At 38.6% G+C, this 18,246-nt stretch overlaps 1 protein-coding gene, 1 non-coding gene and 1 pseudogene across 3 annotated transcripts in view; 2 read left to right on the forward strand and 1 right to left on the reverse strand.

Moving 5' to 3' along the window:
• The window catches only part of PIGU (phosphatidylinositol glycan anchor biosynthesis class U), an 87,388-nt gene extending 71,649 nt beyond the window's left edge, over positions 1-15,739 (reverse strand). The window contains exons 1-2 of one of the 2 annotated variants that reach the window (XM_063107878.1): positions 15,604-15,739; positions 4,102-4,166 (exon numbers count right to left, since the gene is read on the reverse strand). In XM_063107878.1, the coding sequence (XP_062963948.1) occupies positions 4,102-4,166; positions 15,604-15,733 (195 nt within the window). In that variant the 5' untranslated portion in view covers positions 15,734-15,739. The remainder of the gene's footprint in view (positions 1-4,101; positions 4,167-15,603) is intronic. The other variant, XM_063107888.1, reaches the window with a different exon arrangement.
• On the forward strand, positions 8,199-9,137 carry LOC134373553 (RWD domain-containing protein 1-like; annotated as a pseudogene).
• On the forward strand, positions 12,660-12,765 carry LOC134365334 (U6 spliceosomal RNA). The gene has a single exon (XR_010022043.1). It is a non-coding gene; the product is annotated as a U6 spliceosomal RNA (small nuclear RNA).
• Positions 15,740-18,246: the final 2,507 nt, after the last annotated feature.

Raw genomic sequence — 18,246 nt, forward strand, 5'->3', positions numbered from 1 at the left:
AACCATGTCTATAAAAAGCCCTATATAATCTGGCTCCTTTTGCTCATTCTACCTTAGCCACACTGGCCATCATTCTCCAACTCACAAATGCCAAGCTCATTCCCCAGTCAGGGCCTCCATATGGCTTGCTCACTTCATTTTGACCTCTTATTCAAATTTCACTTCCTCAGAGCACCTTCTACAAACACACTATCTAAAACAGCCACGCACATGACCATCAATCTATATCTGTTTACCCAGCTTTATTTTTCTGAACACATTTTCCATTAACTGAAATCACTTTTTTTAAAATTTCAGTTTAATTAAGCAAAGAATGACTTGTTAATCAGGCAGCCACCAGAACAGGTTCAGAGCAACTCTGCAGCTGCCACGTATTCGGGTAAGATTTATAGACAGAAAAAGCAAAGTGACATACTGAAACTGGAAGTGGGGCACAGAAACAGCTGGACTGGTTCCAGCTGGATGTCTGCCTTATTTAAACGAGGTTTGAACAGTTGGCTGCCTGTAATTGGCTGAGAATCAGCTATCTGTTACTAGAGTAGGTTACAGTCTGCACATCAAGTTAGGTTACAGTTCACTATGTCTGAAGAAACTTTTAGTCAAACTTAATTTAACGATTCCTGCCTTTATTTAATAATTCCTACCAAAACTGTAGGTACTGACATCCTTCTCTGTCACCATCATAAATGGACTTTTTTGGTCTCAAATTCCACTAGGAAATAGCAGAACAGTAGGTTTTCAAGGTGGGATCAAGGAAATAGGAAAAATACTGCTTAACATCAAGTTACTTTTTCATAATGGTTAGAGAAGAAGGGACTTCCTTATTATGCTGGAATCTCCTGTTTTGGGGAGAAAAAAAACTGGACTGTTTTGAGATCCGTCTGCTCCCTTAAAGTTTCAGTTTGATTATGTGACACTTAACATGAGTGACTGAAATCATATTATTTTTCAACTTTAGCTTTATGGGCGTATAATTGGCATAAAATAAACTGCACATATTTACAGTATACACTTTGACAAGCTTTGACCTGTTTATACACCCAGGAAACCATCACAATCAAGATAGTGAACATATCTACCATTCCCAAGTTTATCAAATTTTACTGTTCATCCTAAAGAGAACCAGCTTTATCAGTGATTTTCACTATTATCTGTTTTCTATCATTTGTGTCTGCTCAGATCTTTATTATTTTCTTGTATTCTGCTTTCTTTGAATTTAATTTTATCTTTTTCTAGTTTTTCTTTTTTTTTTTTTTTTTTTTTTTTGTGCCTGCTGGCCAGTACAGGAAGCCAAACCCTTGACCTTGGTGTTTTAAGGTAAAAGCTACAGTCATTGATTTGAGACCTTTTCTCTTTTCTAATAAAGGCATTTAGTAGTGTAAACTTCTCCCTAAATGCTTCTCCCTATTAAATTATGTGGGATGCTTTAGCAACATCCCACATAATTTAATAGGTTGTGTTTTCATTTTCATTTATTTCAAAATACTTTCTAATTTCCCTTTTGATTTCTTATTTGATCCATGGGTTATTTAGAAATATGTTATCTAGTTTCCAATTATTTGGGAATTTTCCAGATATTTTTCTGGTATTAATTTTTTATTTAATCTCACTGATGTCAGAGAATATACTTTGCATGACTTGAATCCCTTTTAATTTTTTTAGCCTTGTTTTATGGGCCAGAATGTGGTCTATCATGCAAATGTTCCATGTACACTTGAAAAGAATATGTGTTTTGCTGTTGTCGTATGGAGTATTCTATAAATGTCATTTAGGTCAAGTTGGTTGATAATGTTGTCCCAATCTTCTACATGCTTGTTGATTTTCTGCTTATTCTATCAATCACTGAGAGAGGGATATTGAAATCTCCCACGATGATTGTGGATCTACTTCTCCTGGTAGTTCTATCAGTCTTTACTTCACATATTTTGAAGCTCTGTTATTAGATGCATAAATATTTAGAATTGTTATGTCCTCTTGATGAACTGACCCCTTTATCATCATAAAATGAACTTCTTAATCCGTGGTGATATTCTTTACTCTGAAATCTGTTTCTTTTTTTTTTTTACTAACTTATTGTCTCTTTCTCTCAGAAATATAAGTACCATGAGGTTAGGGACTATGTTTTGTTCTTTGTCTCTAGCACCTAGCAGAGTAGCTGGCATTTGGAGCACACTTAACAAATCTCTACTAATGGAAAGAGAGAAGACAGGAAGAGATTGGAATGCATATGCAGACATAGAGGTAGGCACTAGGAATAACTAAGAGATGCCAGCACTTGTTTTGAGGAGAGTATATCACAACGAGTAAAACAAGTACAGAGGCAATTTCAAGAGTGTGATATGAGCCATGAAAAGTTAAGCACAAGATTCTTTTTTTTTTTCTTCTTCTTTTTAAAAGATGACCGATAAGGGGATCTTAACCCTTGACTTGGTGTTGTCAGCACCACGCTCTCCAAAGTGAGCTAACCGGCCATCCCTACATAGGGATTCAAACCCTTGGCTTTGGTGTTAACAGCACCACACTCTCCCAAGTGAGCCACAGGCTGGTCCTTCACAAGATTCCTTAGAAGATATAGGAGGAACATCTAACCTAGTCTAAGGTGATGAGAGATGGCTTTCTGGAAGAGGTAAAACCTAAAGTAGTATCTGAATAGTAGAGCCAACCACAAAAAGAGGGAAGAATGGCCCTCTCTCCATAAGGAGATAACAGCACAAGCAAAGACATTTAGGTAATAGAGAATATGGTGGTGTAGCATAATGAGAGTATGTCAGAATTCTCTCAGGATGTTCTTATTCTGTCTAGAAAACATACTGCCCAAAGCCCACAACACACTGAGCCTTTGTAGCTAGTGGGCTACTCTTCATTACGCCCCCACACACCTGTTCCCAATAATTGAATTGTGTGAATTATGAAGAGTCGCTTAAATTGTTCCTCACCTGTTTCTGCCAGTAGTTATTATTGCAGTTTATTAGATTAGTATAAAGATAATAAAATATGAATACAAAGACAGTTGCTATTTCTATGAGAACCAAGTTGAATGTTTTTGAAAGACTCGATAGAAGAGCCAAAAAAAAAATTGTTCTCAAAGTACATATGATGGAGATAACTATAAAAATGAGGGGTAAACTGTCAAATTCAAAGACTTTAACATATGGCCAAAAAGAATGGGAAGGGAAGTGAAAAGAAATATGGTTGGAGAAAAAAACGTGGTTGATATGGTGAGGGTCTGCAGGACCCTCTAGGTATTTGGATTTTATTCTGAGGTTCATGGTGAGCATTGAAAGGCGCTGAGCAAGACAGTGACAAAATCAGATTCACATTTTAGAAAGATGGTTCTGACGGCAAAATAAAGAGTAAACAAGCAAGACTAAATGCACAAAGACTTGTCAGGAAGCTGTTGCAGTAACCCAAGCAAGAAATGATGGTGACCTAATTAAGAGTGTTTTTACTATTCTTAAAAACTAATTTCATGGGTTAAATAGGCTTTTTGGTGGGCTTTCTAAGAAAACAACATTGCTGTCACAGTTTTCATGGGAAAGCATGTTCCAAAGAACCAATTACATGCCAATTAGCATACATCCTATTCACGGAGTGGGGACTGTTTACATTTACTCCCCATCAAAAATGGTGACTTCTACAAAAGGCTCACATGCTTCCGCAAATTTCAATCTTAATCTGGATCATTTCCACTGCAAGTGTGAAACCTTTTTCTTATGCAGAGGACATCTAAAACAGGGCTACTTCTAAATATGACTTTCAAAAATAGACCTTTTTAGGGCCGGCTCCGTGGCTCACATGGGAGAGTGCGGCGCTGGTTGCGCCAAGGCTGTGAGTTTGGATCCTATATAGGGATGGCCAGTGCGCTCACTGGCTGAGCGTGGTGCAGACCATACAGAGCCGAGGGTTGCGCTCCCCTTACCAGTAAAAAAAAAAATATATATATATATATATATATATATATATAGAGAGAGAGAGAGAGAGAGAGAGAGAGAGAGAGAGAGAGAGACCTTTTTAAAAGTTTGTACAAAACAGAGTTTAAGCTTTGGTATCTGTGACTGTAAACTACTTTTAGCACCCAGAAAAGAAAACAAGAACACTTACTTCATGAAATACTGCTCCAGAATACGGAGATACTCCCAAGTCCAACAGTGAAAGGCCTTCAACCACTGAAATGTAAGATATCCAAGTTCACTCAGACTTCAGAGACATAAGCAGACAGCTATAAACCAAAGTGTTAGATACTCCCAGGACCAAGAAGGGCCTCAGAGTTTATCTAACTCCCTTTACTTCATCCTCAGCAAGCGGCTTTAAGTCTTGATTTGAACATTTCCAGTGATGGGGAACTCTCTTCCATCCCTTTCCATTGTGGGGCAGTGCTCATGAGAAAGTTTTATGTTCAACTACAAGCTTTCTCTTACCTCCTTGTAACTTCTACTCACTCTAAAAAGTGTTTCATTCGTGTATATTCTGTCCGATTCCAAAACACAATAAGATAACAAATTAGACGCTGGTGAGAAATGTTGCCATAGTGTGGGGAAATGGGCAGTCACTCTCATATGTTGTTTGTTTGAGGGACATTTATATTAACTTTTCTAGTGAGCAATATGTACTTTTTGAGTGTGTGCCTTTTGACCCAGAAATGATAGTTCTTAGGGTAGTTTATCCTAGGGAAATAACTGGACAAGTGCCCTGAGAGGTATGTTCATTATAGCACTCAGAGTACTAAAAAATCAGAAATAATCCCCATTGTCCATTAATGGAGATTTATTTAAATGAATTATGATATATATGTATATAGAGAGATATATCTATGTATAATGGACCACTTTATAGTTAAAAATTATACTGCTATAAATAATTGAATAAATAAGTAAATGCAAGAGAAAAAAGAGTTCTTCCTTACAGAGAATTCTATCAAAAGCAGGAGAAAGATGGCATAGAATATCACCATTTGGCAGATCCCCCGATAATAATTGTGAAAGGCAACTATCATTGATGGATGCTGAACTAGTGGATGAAAATATGACGAGAAACAGAATATTTGCAGGGGAAAAAATAATTTTACATGGATAAACCTGGCATTCACTAATTTAATCACATGACCAAATTTAACATCATCAGTAAAATATCAACCGGTTAACCTATCAACATCAAGTATCTCCTAACATTATTTACTGAGATGAGGATAAAAACACTTCTGTGGTTCAATCCCTGTACCAGTCAGCTGCCAAAAACAGTAAATAAATAAAATAAAAAACACTTCTGTGGTCCTCATGCCAAAAATGCGGTAACCTTGCCAAAAAAGCATACCCTCAATCTCATCATGAGAAAATATCCAACAAACCCAAATTGAGAGATAAGTGGCCAGTACTCTTAAAAATGTTAAGTCTAAGAAAGTGTCCCAGATTGGAAAAGAGTAAGGAGACAAGACAACTAAATGTAAAGTAGGATCACAGTTTGGATATTGGACCAGAAAACAAACATTAGTGGGACAAGTGGTAAAATTCTAATATCTGTAGATTAGTTAATAGTATGTATCAATGTTCATTTTCTGGTTTATTTTATTGTACTTACAGTAATACAGGATGTTAACATTAGAAGAAACTGTGTGAAGGGAAAACAAGAACACTATGTACTATTCTTGCAACTTTTTAAAATCTAAAATTATTTCAAAATTAAAAATTAAAATTAAGAATATACTAAAGATATATAATTACTGAAAGAAAGCTGTCTGTGAAATACTCTTACATGAAACCAGGTCATAATGAGGCAGGAAGTTAGATACAGACAAGAGGGGGAGGAGGAAACATGGTTATTTGCAAGCGGGAAAACTGGTTCCCTGAGGACATAGGCATGCGCAGAAGCAGCCACAGGAGAGACATTCCAGGCAGGAAGCACCCTACCAGCTAGGGCACCACTGGGTTGGACCAATGAGCTCCTACCAGCTAGGGCACCAATCACTTTAACCAACATGACAGAGACTACACTCAGGGCTCACCCAATGACCAAACGACACAAATCCAGCTAAGGAGACTTAAAACCAATGGGAACGTAGCCATAGGGGCTCTTGAGGCACTCTTTCGCTGGAGCCCACTCCATCCTCTCCAGAGTATACTCTCTTTACTAAATAAAACTGTTCTCTGTTTTTCGCCTCTGGCATATCTCATCAATTCTTCGTTTCAGACACCAAGAACTCGGATTTAGCCACCGGAACCAGGAATATCCTTTAACAATAATACAGCATGAAAAAATAATAAAATTTTATTTTAAACACCAAGGTCCAGGGTTCGATCCTTGTACCAGCCAGCCACAAAAACAAGACCAAAAAATTTTTTATTTAAAATTTTTATAAGCATCCATTCATTTAATTATTTCAGGGAGAGAGGATGAATATGTATTCAATGAGGAATATCTGGGAAAATAAATATCAACATGTGAACAGTGACCATCTCTGAGTAATAAGATTACAGAAGATGTTTGGTTTCTTTAATCTTTTCTTCATTTTCTGAATCTTTGGCAATGAGCACGTATTATTTTATAATTATTAAAAAGAAACAGAATAATTATTTTTTTAAAAAGTGGGTGACAAAGGATAAGAAAAAACATAAAATGGAGCTACACAAACCTAAAAATGTATATGCTTATAAATGTATGAAGTATTTCAAAAGGATACATAAGACACTGATAACAATGGCTGCCTCCAGGGAACGGAAAAGAGTGGCTATAGGAAAGTGGTAGAAGGGTGCCTTTTAATCATACAGCGTTTTGCCACCTTTGATTTTTTAACCATGTGACTGAATTACTTATTCAAAAATAAATAAATGAAAAATATCATCAAAGTTACAAAGCCTGTTCAAAGAAAAAAACTATATATTTGTAATGGCCATAAATATGACTTTAAACTTTATATGCCCACCCTAAAGAAGGAAACCTAATCAGCTACATAATTCATGGTGGCCATAAAATAAAACAAAGCCTGTTGTTCAAGACAATTGTAACTTGTCCTTATAGTAGGACTAGAAAGAAACCTCCCTCAAGGATCTGCATAAAGAGGTTGCTGTGTAACACAGCTATTAAACCCTTCACTAACAGCTTTACTGGAGACCCAAAGAAATGATTCATCACGTAACTTCACAAAGCATCTCTCAGCCTAAGCCAATGGCATCCTGTCACAGAGTAGCAAAAGCAACTCTACAGGAGGCCAGTATGTGGCTGTCCAGGAACATCACTCTCCACTAGTCTGGTTTAATCCAGAGGAAGATGTTTGAGTATGTAGCTGGAAGACAGACCGAACACCTTTCAGGCAATTAACTGAAATTAAATTTCTCTCAGATATGCTTTTGCTAGATATTGTACACCAGTGAATTTGTTAATGTATTCTCTGGCATGTACATGGAATGTGGCTCTGCTATCTTGATGACTAAATATGGCATCATATGATTTAACTGATCTGGGAGAAAGGTCAACCTCATGTAAAAACATTAAAAAAAAAAATTTTTTTAACTACCATTTTACTACAACATTAAAAAGTATAGGAAGAGAGCTGGCCAGTTAGCTTAGTTGGTTAGAGCAGAGTTGTTCCTAACCCAAGGTCAAGGGTTCAGATCCTGGAACTGGCCAGCCACCAAAAAAAGAAAAAGTAGAATACTTTTAATTGAATACATTTAACTTTATGATAGACTTCTAACATTGTCCTTATTTTTCTTATTTTGGTTCTCATTACTGAAAATACTGACATAGTCTGCAGTTCATTTGGAAACATCTGAACTGCAAGAATACCAAAATCCTCTTTAGAATATAATAGTGAAGCTACTCTAATGTATACCAAAAAAATTAGAGACGTCAAGGTCTAATATATATAACAATGTTCCAAAAATAATTTGCTGAAAACATTTTAAAGTCAGTTTGATAAAACGTGTATTTGGGGAAAAAACCAAAAATTCAAAAAAACCCAAAGAACCCATAGTTTTAAGCCATTCTTTTTCCTGGTGTACTCTCCAAAATAAAACCTGTGAAAAATACACCAGAGCAAGGGAATAACATTTCTTGCTTCTTGGGATTCCTACCCCACAACTAATATCTTAGAAAAGTTGACCATAAGGCCTGGCTGCCGCCCACTTGCCCTGCGCAGCTGCGGTCTCGGCTGCAACACACCACGCAGATGTCTGGGTGATCCACGGGCAGCAGCCAGGACAACGATGATGGATTACGGTGAGGAGCAACGCAGTGAGCTGGAGACTCTAGTCCACCTACTCCTAACCTTCACAGCATTATCAGAAAATCCACCCAGCTTCACCATTACTGTGACAACTGAAGCTAGAGAAGATACTGCAACGGTCTAGACTTCTCTCAGGTTCAGATATGGTGAAAAATTTCCAGATGAAGCTCCCCTACCCCAAAGCCACCAGCCGCCAAAAAAAAAAAAAGATGCTCCCCTTTTGAAATATTCTCCCAGGGGGAAAGGACTTGGGGAGAAACTGGCTAACAGACAAAAAGAATGAGTATGTTTTGTAATGACCAATATGCCAACTATCCTGATTTGATCATCACATATTGTACACAAATACTGATAGTCAACTCTGCACCCCACAAATATGTATAATCGATTATGTTTCAATAAAATAAAATGTGAAAAACATTTTTCCAGGAAAATCAAGAAGATAATGGTATTTCAGACATTTTACAATTATTAGCATTATAGGCCAAAGAAAATCTCAATGTGGTGATGACCTTTACTCTAGTAATAGCTGTGCAAGAAAAATTAAATGAAATAGTAGATCAGATAAAAACTAGAAGAGAGGAAGAAAAGAAGCAGAAGAAGCCAAAATGCAATTATTCCATGGCATTCCTGTTACAACTGAGAATTTAAGTTGAAAGGCCAAGTTTAATGAAGAACTCTTAGAAATTAAAAAGAAACGGATGAAAGAAAAGCAAGCAGGAAAAAATAAAGTGGGAAACAGCTATTTGAAACAGATCATAATCTTGACACATCTGGTATCCACTTCTTGGAGGATGCTAGAAACAAAGTGGAGACAGATGAGTCTTTGTTCCAGGTAATGGATGACATAGAGCTGGAGGATGATGAGGATGATACGGACTACAATCCCGCTGACCCAGAGAGTGACTCAACCAACTAACGGATTGTCCCCATCTGCACAGAGTCTTTTTCTTTTTTCTGTTTTTCTTTTTTTCCTTTTTGGCAGCTGGCCAGTGCAGGGATCCAAACTCTTGACCTTAGGGATCCAAACCCTTGACCTTAGTGTTACAAGGCCACACTCTAACCAACTGAGCTATCTAGCCAGCTCCCAGAGATTCTTGACTGCCACAGCATCTGTGGCCATGCTGAGAGTTTTGATTTTCCTTTCTTTTTTTCTAAGAAAAAATAATTTTCAGGAGAATATTCTTTTGATAGCTTTCATCATTGAACTTAATAAACTGACCTTAAAATTTCAAGTAAAAAAAATTGAATAGTTGACCATAAGAGCTAAGTAATTATGACCAACTATTCTAAAACAAAATATACAGTAGCATGTATACTACATACTAGGTGTTTGTTTTTAATAAAGCCCCTCAACTCCTAACTGATAATTATCCCATGAAGCAAGAATTCTTATTTAGTTACCTTGGTGTACTTTTCCTATGGGTGATAATAATAGCATATCATCCAGTATAAGACAAACATTGTCTTTGAATTTCCCATATCAAGAAGGACATACATTCAGCTGATTCTAAAGCAGTGGTATCCTTATTTTTCTAGCTGAGAGGACCTAAGAAGCAGTGTTACCTCAGTAGCAATGAACACACCTAACATCTAGATCTTGGTTTCAAAACAACATTCTCTAATGAAAGAAGCAAGGGTTCCTTGGAAAAGTGGTCAATTCCAGGGATGGACCAAGGAAAATACAAGATAAACCTGGATCATGTTGTGGTTCTAGAAAGTAATGAAGTGCTAAAAAAAAAAAAAAAAAAAAAAAAGAGGTGGGTGGGACATACATAAAAAGAAGAGAGTCAACCTGAAAGAGGCCCCAATGGCCAAAACTGGAATAACCTGAGCAATGAAATAAAGATAGTATCATAATCCACAGAATAAAATAAATATCCATAAACCTATACTGATATAAAAAAATGATTGACCAGCCAGCCAAAATAAATAGATAAATAAATAAGTGATTGAATAAAGAAAGAAAGAAAGAAGAAAGGACAACTCTTCCTTACAGAAAAACTTTAATTATTAAATGAAGAAGGAATGAGGGAAATATAAAAGTCACCATTAGAACACAATAGTAATGACTGCCGCAAGATCAACCTATACAGGTTGAGCATCCCTAATCTAAAAAATCTGAAATTTGAAATGCTCCAAAATCTGAAACTTTTTGAGTCCCGACATGATGCTCAAAGTTCAGGCTCACTGGACATTTCTGATTTCTGACTTTCGAATTAGGGATGCTCAACCAGTTTTATATATGCAAATATTCCAAAACCCCCCAAAATTCAAAATCTGAAACACTTCTGGTCCCAAGCATTTCAGATAAGGAATATTCAACCTGCAAATGCAATAATTAGTGGGCAAAAATTTAAAGAGAAACAGAATATTTGCAGAGCCCCAAAGAATATCCCCTAAAATGTTTAATTACAAAGGGAAAACAGTAACTTTAGAGTAGAGAAATCTGGCAGACACCCCCAACCAAGGGATTAAGGTTAATAGCACCAGCAATAAGGCATTTCAATATGCACCTCTGATCCAGTGCACTGAGAGCATCACATTACCTCAGTGATATTCTTCTCCAAAATCCACTACCTCAATTAAACTACGAGAATACATCAGACAAACCTAAAGCGAGGGACATTCTACAGAATACTTGACCAGTACTCCTCAAAAGTGTCAAGGTCATAAAAGACAAGGAAAAGCTAAAGGAACTGTCACAAAGGTAAAATCTGAATAACAACTATGGTTTAGTTAATAGTATTGTATCAATGTCATTCTCTTAGTTTAAATCATTGTACCATGATCATGTAGGATGTTAACATTAGGGGAAGCTGCGTGACATTTTATTTAATAATAAAGAACTTTGAAGTAGTGATATCAGAAGTGTGCCTCCTGACCCTGACTCTCACAGCTGCATTAGAGGTAGGTAGGTTTCTAGATAATCACTAAAAGGTTGGGCTCTGCCTTGAACTCAAGAAGCTAAACCCATACAAATTCCTGATCTTTAGGTCAAAGCCTGAGCAAAGATGAAAATATGACAGATTCCAATATTATTCCTGACAGATTTCTAAACAAGATGGTATAGAGTGAAAAGCCATGCCTAAAGCTTGCTAGCTCTTCATAAAAACATTATTAGAATCTCCACAGGGGCCAGCCCGTGGCTCACTTGGGAGAGTGTGGTGCTGATAACACCAAGTCAAAAGTTAAGATCCCCTTACTGGTCATCTTTTGGGAAAAAAAAAAAAAAAAAGAATCTCCACTCACTTACTCTCTCTCTCTCACACACACACACACACAGACGCACACGCACACACACATGATTAACTATTTAACTTGAGCAAGTGACTTAATCTCTCTGTGCCTCAACTTTCTCATCTATAAAATGGGATTAATAGCAGTATTTACATCACCGGGCCGCTACAGAGATTAATTTATTAAAATACCTAAGCTGCTAAGAACAGTGTTTGGCATGCAGAAATTATTATATCACTGTTAATTTTCTTATTATTTTTAATGGAGAAGCCCATGCTTGCATTTTGTCACACAGAAAATTCATATATATTTTAGTTAGACTATCATATAAACTAATGGGTACACAAAAAAAGATCTCTTTCTTATTGTAATGGATATGTCATTTTTGCCTGCCCAGCATCAATTTCCTCCTCTTCTGGTAACAACTTCTTAGTTTTTCCTATGGAAGACCCTCCTCTTTCACATTCTAGGTGAGGCTGCCTCCTCTCCAGAGGTAGATACATGACCCAGGCTGACCACAGTAACTGGTTTAAGAATTGGTAAATGACCCAAATCAGTTCAATGTGACTCCATTCCAGAGCTTTTGTTGTGCTCTTTGAAGAAGAGTCACCCTCTTCCCACTGGACTTGACACTATGAGGCTATAAATGGCAGAGGCTTCCTGTGGTCACTCTTGCCAGTATCTGGGAAGAGCCTGCCTGAATGCAACTAATGCCAAGATGTAGAAAGAATTAATTCTGATGAGATCACTGAGTCTCTGGATACTGCTAGGCCTGAAGTCAGGATCTATCCTTGAACTGTTCAGTTATGAAGGCCAATAAATTTACTTTTTATTATAATCTGGCCTGTTTGGATTAGGATTCTGTCATCTGCATATGAAACGACTGACAACACACTGACATACAACCTTTCAGATACTTGAAGACAACAATCATCCCCTCCAAGTATACAACTTCTCACTTACTGCCATTAAAAAATCAGTCCAGTCGGATCTCCAAAAAAAAAAAAAAAATCAGTCCATACAACAGTCAATCAAAATCTATTTGGATCCAGGGCCCTTTACCCAAAGATTGGGCACTCAAAAAACACAACATGTTATGTGAAACAAGAAAGGCTCCTGCTTCAGTATTTCTATATGCCTGCCTTTTAGGATTTAATACAATCAGCTACTTTAAAAAATATCCTATTGAAAGTATATTTTGGTGCTCGCTTCAGCAACACATATACTAAAATTGAAAAACATAGAGAAGATTAACAAGGCCCCTGTGCAAGGATGACGTGCAAATTTGTGAAGCATTTCATATTTTAAAAATAAATAAATAAAGCATACTTTGAAGACACGTGATACTTAAGATTCTGTATCCTCCCCCCATTATGGAACAAATAATTATCCTGACTTCTTCAGATCCAGATGATGGGTGATTACCAAATCTCTTTCTCTAGCCCTGACATCAGTCCCAAATTCCATACCAAAACCTCTGAATACCATGCTATCACCTTATATACACAAACACTGCTCTATCCTTTCTGACTCACCTCTTTCAGCCTATGTCACCCTCTTCCTGGTGTCTAAACTCAAAACCTTAGAATTGGTCTTTTTGAATTTCATTACTGTGCTGAGCTTCAACATGGATTATCTCAGTTAATGGGATATATAGTATGATTTCCAATTTTAAAGTTGAGAAAACTGATGTGAGGTCACACAGCTAGTAAGTGGCAGAGCCAGAGAAAAAGTCAAAACTTTTCTGAGAGTCCAGAACCTGGGCTCTTTTTTTTTCCCCCTTACCGGTCATCTTTATTTTTATCTATCTATCTATCTATTTATTTATTTAAATTTTATTTTGTTGATATACAATGTGGTTGATTATTGTGGCCCATTACCAAAACCTCCCTCCCTCCTCCCTCTCTTCCCTCCCACCCAACAATGTCCTTTCTGTTTGCTTGTCGTATCAACTTCAAGGAACTGTAGTTGTTATGTCTTCTTCCCCCCGCCCAGGGGTTTTGGGGTGTGTGTGTGTGTGTGTGTGTGTGTGTGTGTGTGTGTGTGTGTGTGTGTGTGTGTGTGTGTGTGTGTGTGTGTGTGTGTGTGTGTGTGTGTGTGTGTGTGTGTGTGTGTGTGTGTGTGTGTGTGTGTGTGTGTGTGTGTGTGTGTGTGTGTGTGTGTGTGTGTGTGTGTGTGTGTGTGTGTGTGTGTGTGTGTGTGTGTGTGTGTGAATTTATTTATTTATTTTTAGCTCCCACCAATAAGTGAGAACATGTGGTATTTCTCTTTCTGTGCCTGACTTGTTTCACTTAATATAGTTCTCTCAAGGTCCATCCATGTTGTTGCAAATGGCAGTATTTCATTCGTTTTTACAGCTGAGTAGTATTCCATTGTGTAGATATACCACACTTTCCGTATCCACTCATCTGATGATGGACATTTGGGCTGAGAACCTGGGCTCTTAATCTCCACATAGCATTGACTCATCTTTGAATCTTTCACCCTATCCTATAAATAATCATATCTTACCCTTTATTTTCTTCTATATTTATTTGATAGTAACAACACACCTACTCTATGCCAGACACAAACGAATTCAGGAATAAATAAAACAGAGTCCTGGCCTTCAAGGAGCTCATAGTACAGTGGAAAAACTAGACATATACAAACAATTATGATATAAGGTGAGAAACAAACAATTATGATATAAGGTGAGAAATGGCTCTTAATAGAGGTAAGCATGAAGTGCTTAAGAGTACAGAAGAAGGAGGGCTTAATACTGCCTTGGTTATTAAGAAAGCTGGAACCAAGTGGCTACAATTCAGTTCAACAAATAATTATATACAAAGATATCAAATCCAAGCTCTTACCATCACGCACATGAAATACTACCATCTTTATTACCATTCACCAACTGGGAAACCTGGGCAAATTACCTAACTTCTCTAAATCTGCTTCCTCATTTGTAAAATGGGGGAAATAACACCATCACATAGAATTACTATGAGGACTAAATGAGAGGAGGCTTACCATAGTCCCTGAAGTATTTTTAGAAACCTTAACTCAATTCATAAAACACACATTCGGTATGCCGTTTCCCATTCCAAAATGTCTACGGGATGACATCAAAACTCTAGCATGTAAAGTTCCGGGGACTTCTGGGGAGCTGGTAATGTTTCTTGATCTGGGTCCTGGCTACATGAGTGTATATGGTTCGTAAAAATTCATTAAGCTCTACACTTATTTTATGTGCACTGTATGTATACTGTAGTTCAGTAAACCCTGTTACTCCCCTACTTTGGATATTTCGCACCTTAAAACCTTTCTTCTTTCTTTTTTTTTTTTTTTTTTATTTCTTGGTAACTAGGCGGTACAGGGATTGAACCCGACCTTCGTGTCATCATCACCAAGCTCTAACCAACTGAGCTAACCTGCCAGCCCTTCACATCCTTGAACATTTCTAGATCTTATTTACCTTCTGCTACTTGGAACTCCCTTTTCTCTAATCTCCCTTTCGAAACCCTAAGTACGTCGTTCAAGAGTCAGCTCAAATTGCACATCCTTAGGAAAGTGAAAAAGGAAGGGACAGTTTTTTCAGGGTCAGAACACGAAGGAAGGAACTGGGTGGACACAGGAAGTACACTTTTCATAAATTATTATAGCTATTTGTCTACCCCACTAGCCTGTGGCTCCTTCAACCCAAGTTTACTGTTTGATGAAGAACTTAACAGTAGGAAAACTACACTCCAAGTGCCAGACTGAGAAAAGGCGTCTAAGCATACTCCATACCTTTCCTCGCTTTAGCAAGATAGGTCCGCTCATCCCAGCCTCGCTCCCACACCAAACCCTAGCCTAGAGAGCACCGTTCGCGACACCAAAGCAAATCCCAATCCCCTCCGCATATCACACACCATACAACACCCCTTCCTCTTATCCCAACCCTTCCGCAGACCACGCCCCTCACAGGACACCGAGTGGGACACGCCCCCTCAGGTCCCCACCCATCCCTCAACAGCCCCGCCCTCCCACCCTCTCCAGGGACCCCAGAAACCGGTCAATTCCCCGAGAACCGAGAGCTTGCGGTCACTTCCCTCGCCTTCCATTCACTGAGGCCCAGACAGCGCAGGCAGGGCCTGGTCGCCTGTTCCAGCCAGTGGCCTCACCTCTCTTCCAAGAGCTCAGGGGGGACACCACCTCTACCCGCTCGGAAATAAATTCGGCCAGAGTGGAGCGGAACAAGGCCGCCCGCACGGTCACGGCCACCACCAGCACCAAGGCCAAGGGAGCCGCCATGATAACTGGGGCGGGCGCGCAGGCGGGGAGGGAAAGGCGAGGCGGAGAAGCCTCGCGACCCGCGCACCGCCTCCTGTAGTTCCGCGGTCGGGCGCTCGCCACGGCTGCCCCTGGAGCTACCAGACATGAGCACTACCATTCCCAGAGAGCCTTGCGGCAAGACAGAGGGAACGACGGAAAGCGGGGCGTGTCAAGATTGTTAGAAATCTTTGGGTGCAGCCTTCTCGGTTCACAGGTGGATGGTAAAACCGTGCAGTGGCTGGAGCGCTGCTGAAAGTAGAAGGAAGCCAAAGTAGTCATCTAACCGGGATTGTGAGCGAGTTTTAAAGAGATGTTAATTTCTCTCGTGTGTATGTTTTTAATGTTAAGATATTTACCTTTTATGTTTTTGAAGAGTGTTAAATATGTACTCTTTTAATTATTCTACCATTGTTTATTGAACGCCAACTATCTGTATTAGGTTCCGAGGATACAGTCTGGAGTAATAGACAGATTTATTAGCTTTGCGACCTTCAGCAAGTTGCTTAACCTTTCTGTGCTTCAGGTCGCTCATCTGAAAAATGTACTGGTTATATAGGCTCACTAGAGACGACTGAAGAATGTTTAGAAATTTTGCCAGTCGCTTTTAAACGCAGCCATTCTTGAAAATTAACTTACAATTCAATAAATGGTATTAAAAACAAGAAAATAAACACTCAAAACTCACCACTTCTCAATTATTTTACTACACTTTTGTTTTATCTATGCCCTTGAGGTTATTTACCACTGTATCAGTATGGCAAATATTATAAATGGTGTGTTACTGCCCTTCTCTTCTCAAAAAAATGTTCAGTGAGGGCCGGCCCGTGGCTCACTTGGGAGAGCGTGGTGCTGACAACACCAAGTCAGGGGTGGGGATCCCCTTACTGGTCATCTTAAAAAAAAAAAAAAATGTTCAGTGAGGTCAAATTGTTGGCTTGAAATCCCTCGCAGTGGGAGTGTTTACACCACAGAAATCAGCAAACACGACAGATCAGGGGTTTGGGATTTGAAGAGCCCATTGATAAGCATTAAGCATCACGCCACATTATTAGTTAATTATGAGAAGTGTTTATGGTAAGTGCTTAAATACTAACTTAATATTAAATGAATGTACAAGGAAATTTCAGATCTGTGAAGAAAACGAAACAGAGTTCATGACTGAGAATACCTGTCAGTGAAAGGACGGTGGTAATACTGGACAAGGTGTCAGGGAAGGCTCTGGGAAGATGTGACATTTGTGCTGAAGCCTAAAGGATGAGAAATTAATCAGAGCTTCCAAGCAAAGAGAACAGACTCTGAGTCAGGAAATAACAAGGCACATTTGAGGATCAGAAAAGAAACAAAAATTGTGGCTGTAGAGACATAGAGGGGGTAATCTGGTAGGGACCTATTGGCCATGGTTGGAAATTTGGGCTTTATTCAAAGGGCGATCCATGTGCCATTGAAGACTGTTAAACCAGAAAGTGATGTGGTCAGGTGTACATTTTTAAAAGATCTCTATCTCCCCAAGCCCTATATTGGGTATTGGGGAATATTGCAGTGACAGCATTGCACTTCCTGCTTTTATGAAACTTGGAGAGTAGTCGAAGAGATAAGGATAGTTTTAAGAACAATATAAGGGTCCTAGGCAGGAGTCAAGGGCAGCCACCTCCTCTACTGAGAAGCAGGCAAGAGAGCAAGCTGAAAACACCACTTTCATGCAGGTGGCCCATCACAGCCACAGCCAGAGCCATGGCTGCTGCAAAAGTGGCTAGACACCACAACAGTAGCCACCACCACCGTGCAGGCAGCCTGCCAGACACTCGACTGCATTGACACAAGGAGAGTCACCAGCAGAGACTAGAAAAAGAAGTGTACTTCTCTGTCCTCAAAGCCCACTCCAGAGTGGTAGAAGAAGCAACTGTTCCACCAGATGACCAGACATCAATGTAGAGATACTAGAAATATGAAAACCTAAGAAAATATGACACCACCAAAAGAATACAGTAGTTCTCAGATACCAGACACTATAGAGCAGGAAACTCTTGAAACGACTGAAAAGGAATTCCAAACAACAATCTTAAGGAAACTCACTAAGGTCCAAGAAGACACAGTTAGACAACATAATGAAACAAGAAAAAAAAAAAATCCAGGATATAAAGGAGGAAATTTACAAAGAGATGAATACCTTTAAAAAGAATGCAGCAGAACTCATGGAACTGAAAGATTCACTCAATGAAGTAAAACACACACTGAGAGCCTAAGCAGCAGGCTAGAACAAGCAGAAGAAAGAATATCTGATCTTGAAGATAGTCTTTTTGAAATAACTCAGGTGGACAAAAAAAAGGAAAAAAGTTTTAAAAAATGAAGAAAATCTAAAAGAGCTAGCAGACAACTTCAATTGCACAAACATTCGAATCATGGGTGTTCCACAAGGGGAGGACAAAGAAAAACACATGGAAAACCTATTCAATGAAATAATAACAGGTAACTCCCCAGGTCTATACCAGGAG

The sequence above is a fragment of the Cynocephalus volans genome, chromosome 1, assembly GCF_027409185.1.
Source record: "Cynocephalus volans isolate mCynVol1 chromosome 1, mCynVol1.pri, whole genome shotgun sequence".
Classification (NCBI taxonomy): Eukaryota; Metazoa; Chordata; class Mammalia; order Dermoptera; family Cynocephalidae; genus Cynocephalus; species Cynocephalus volans.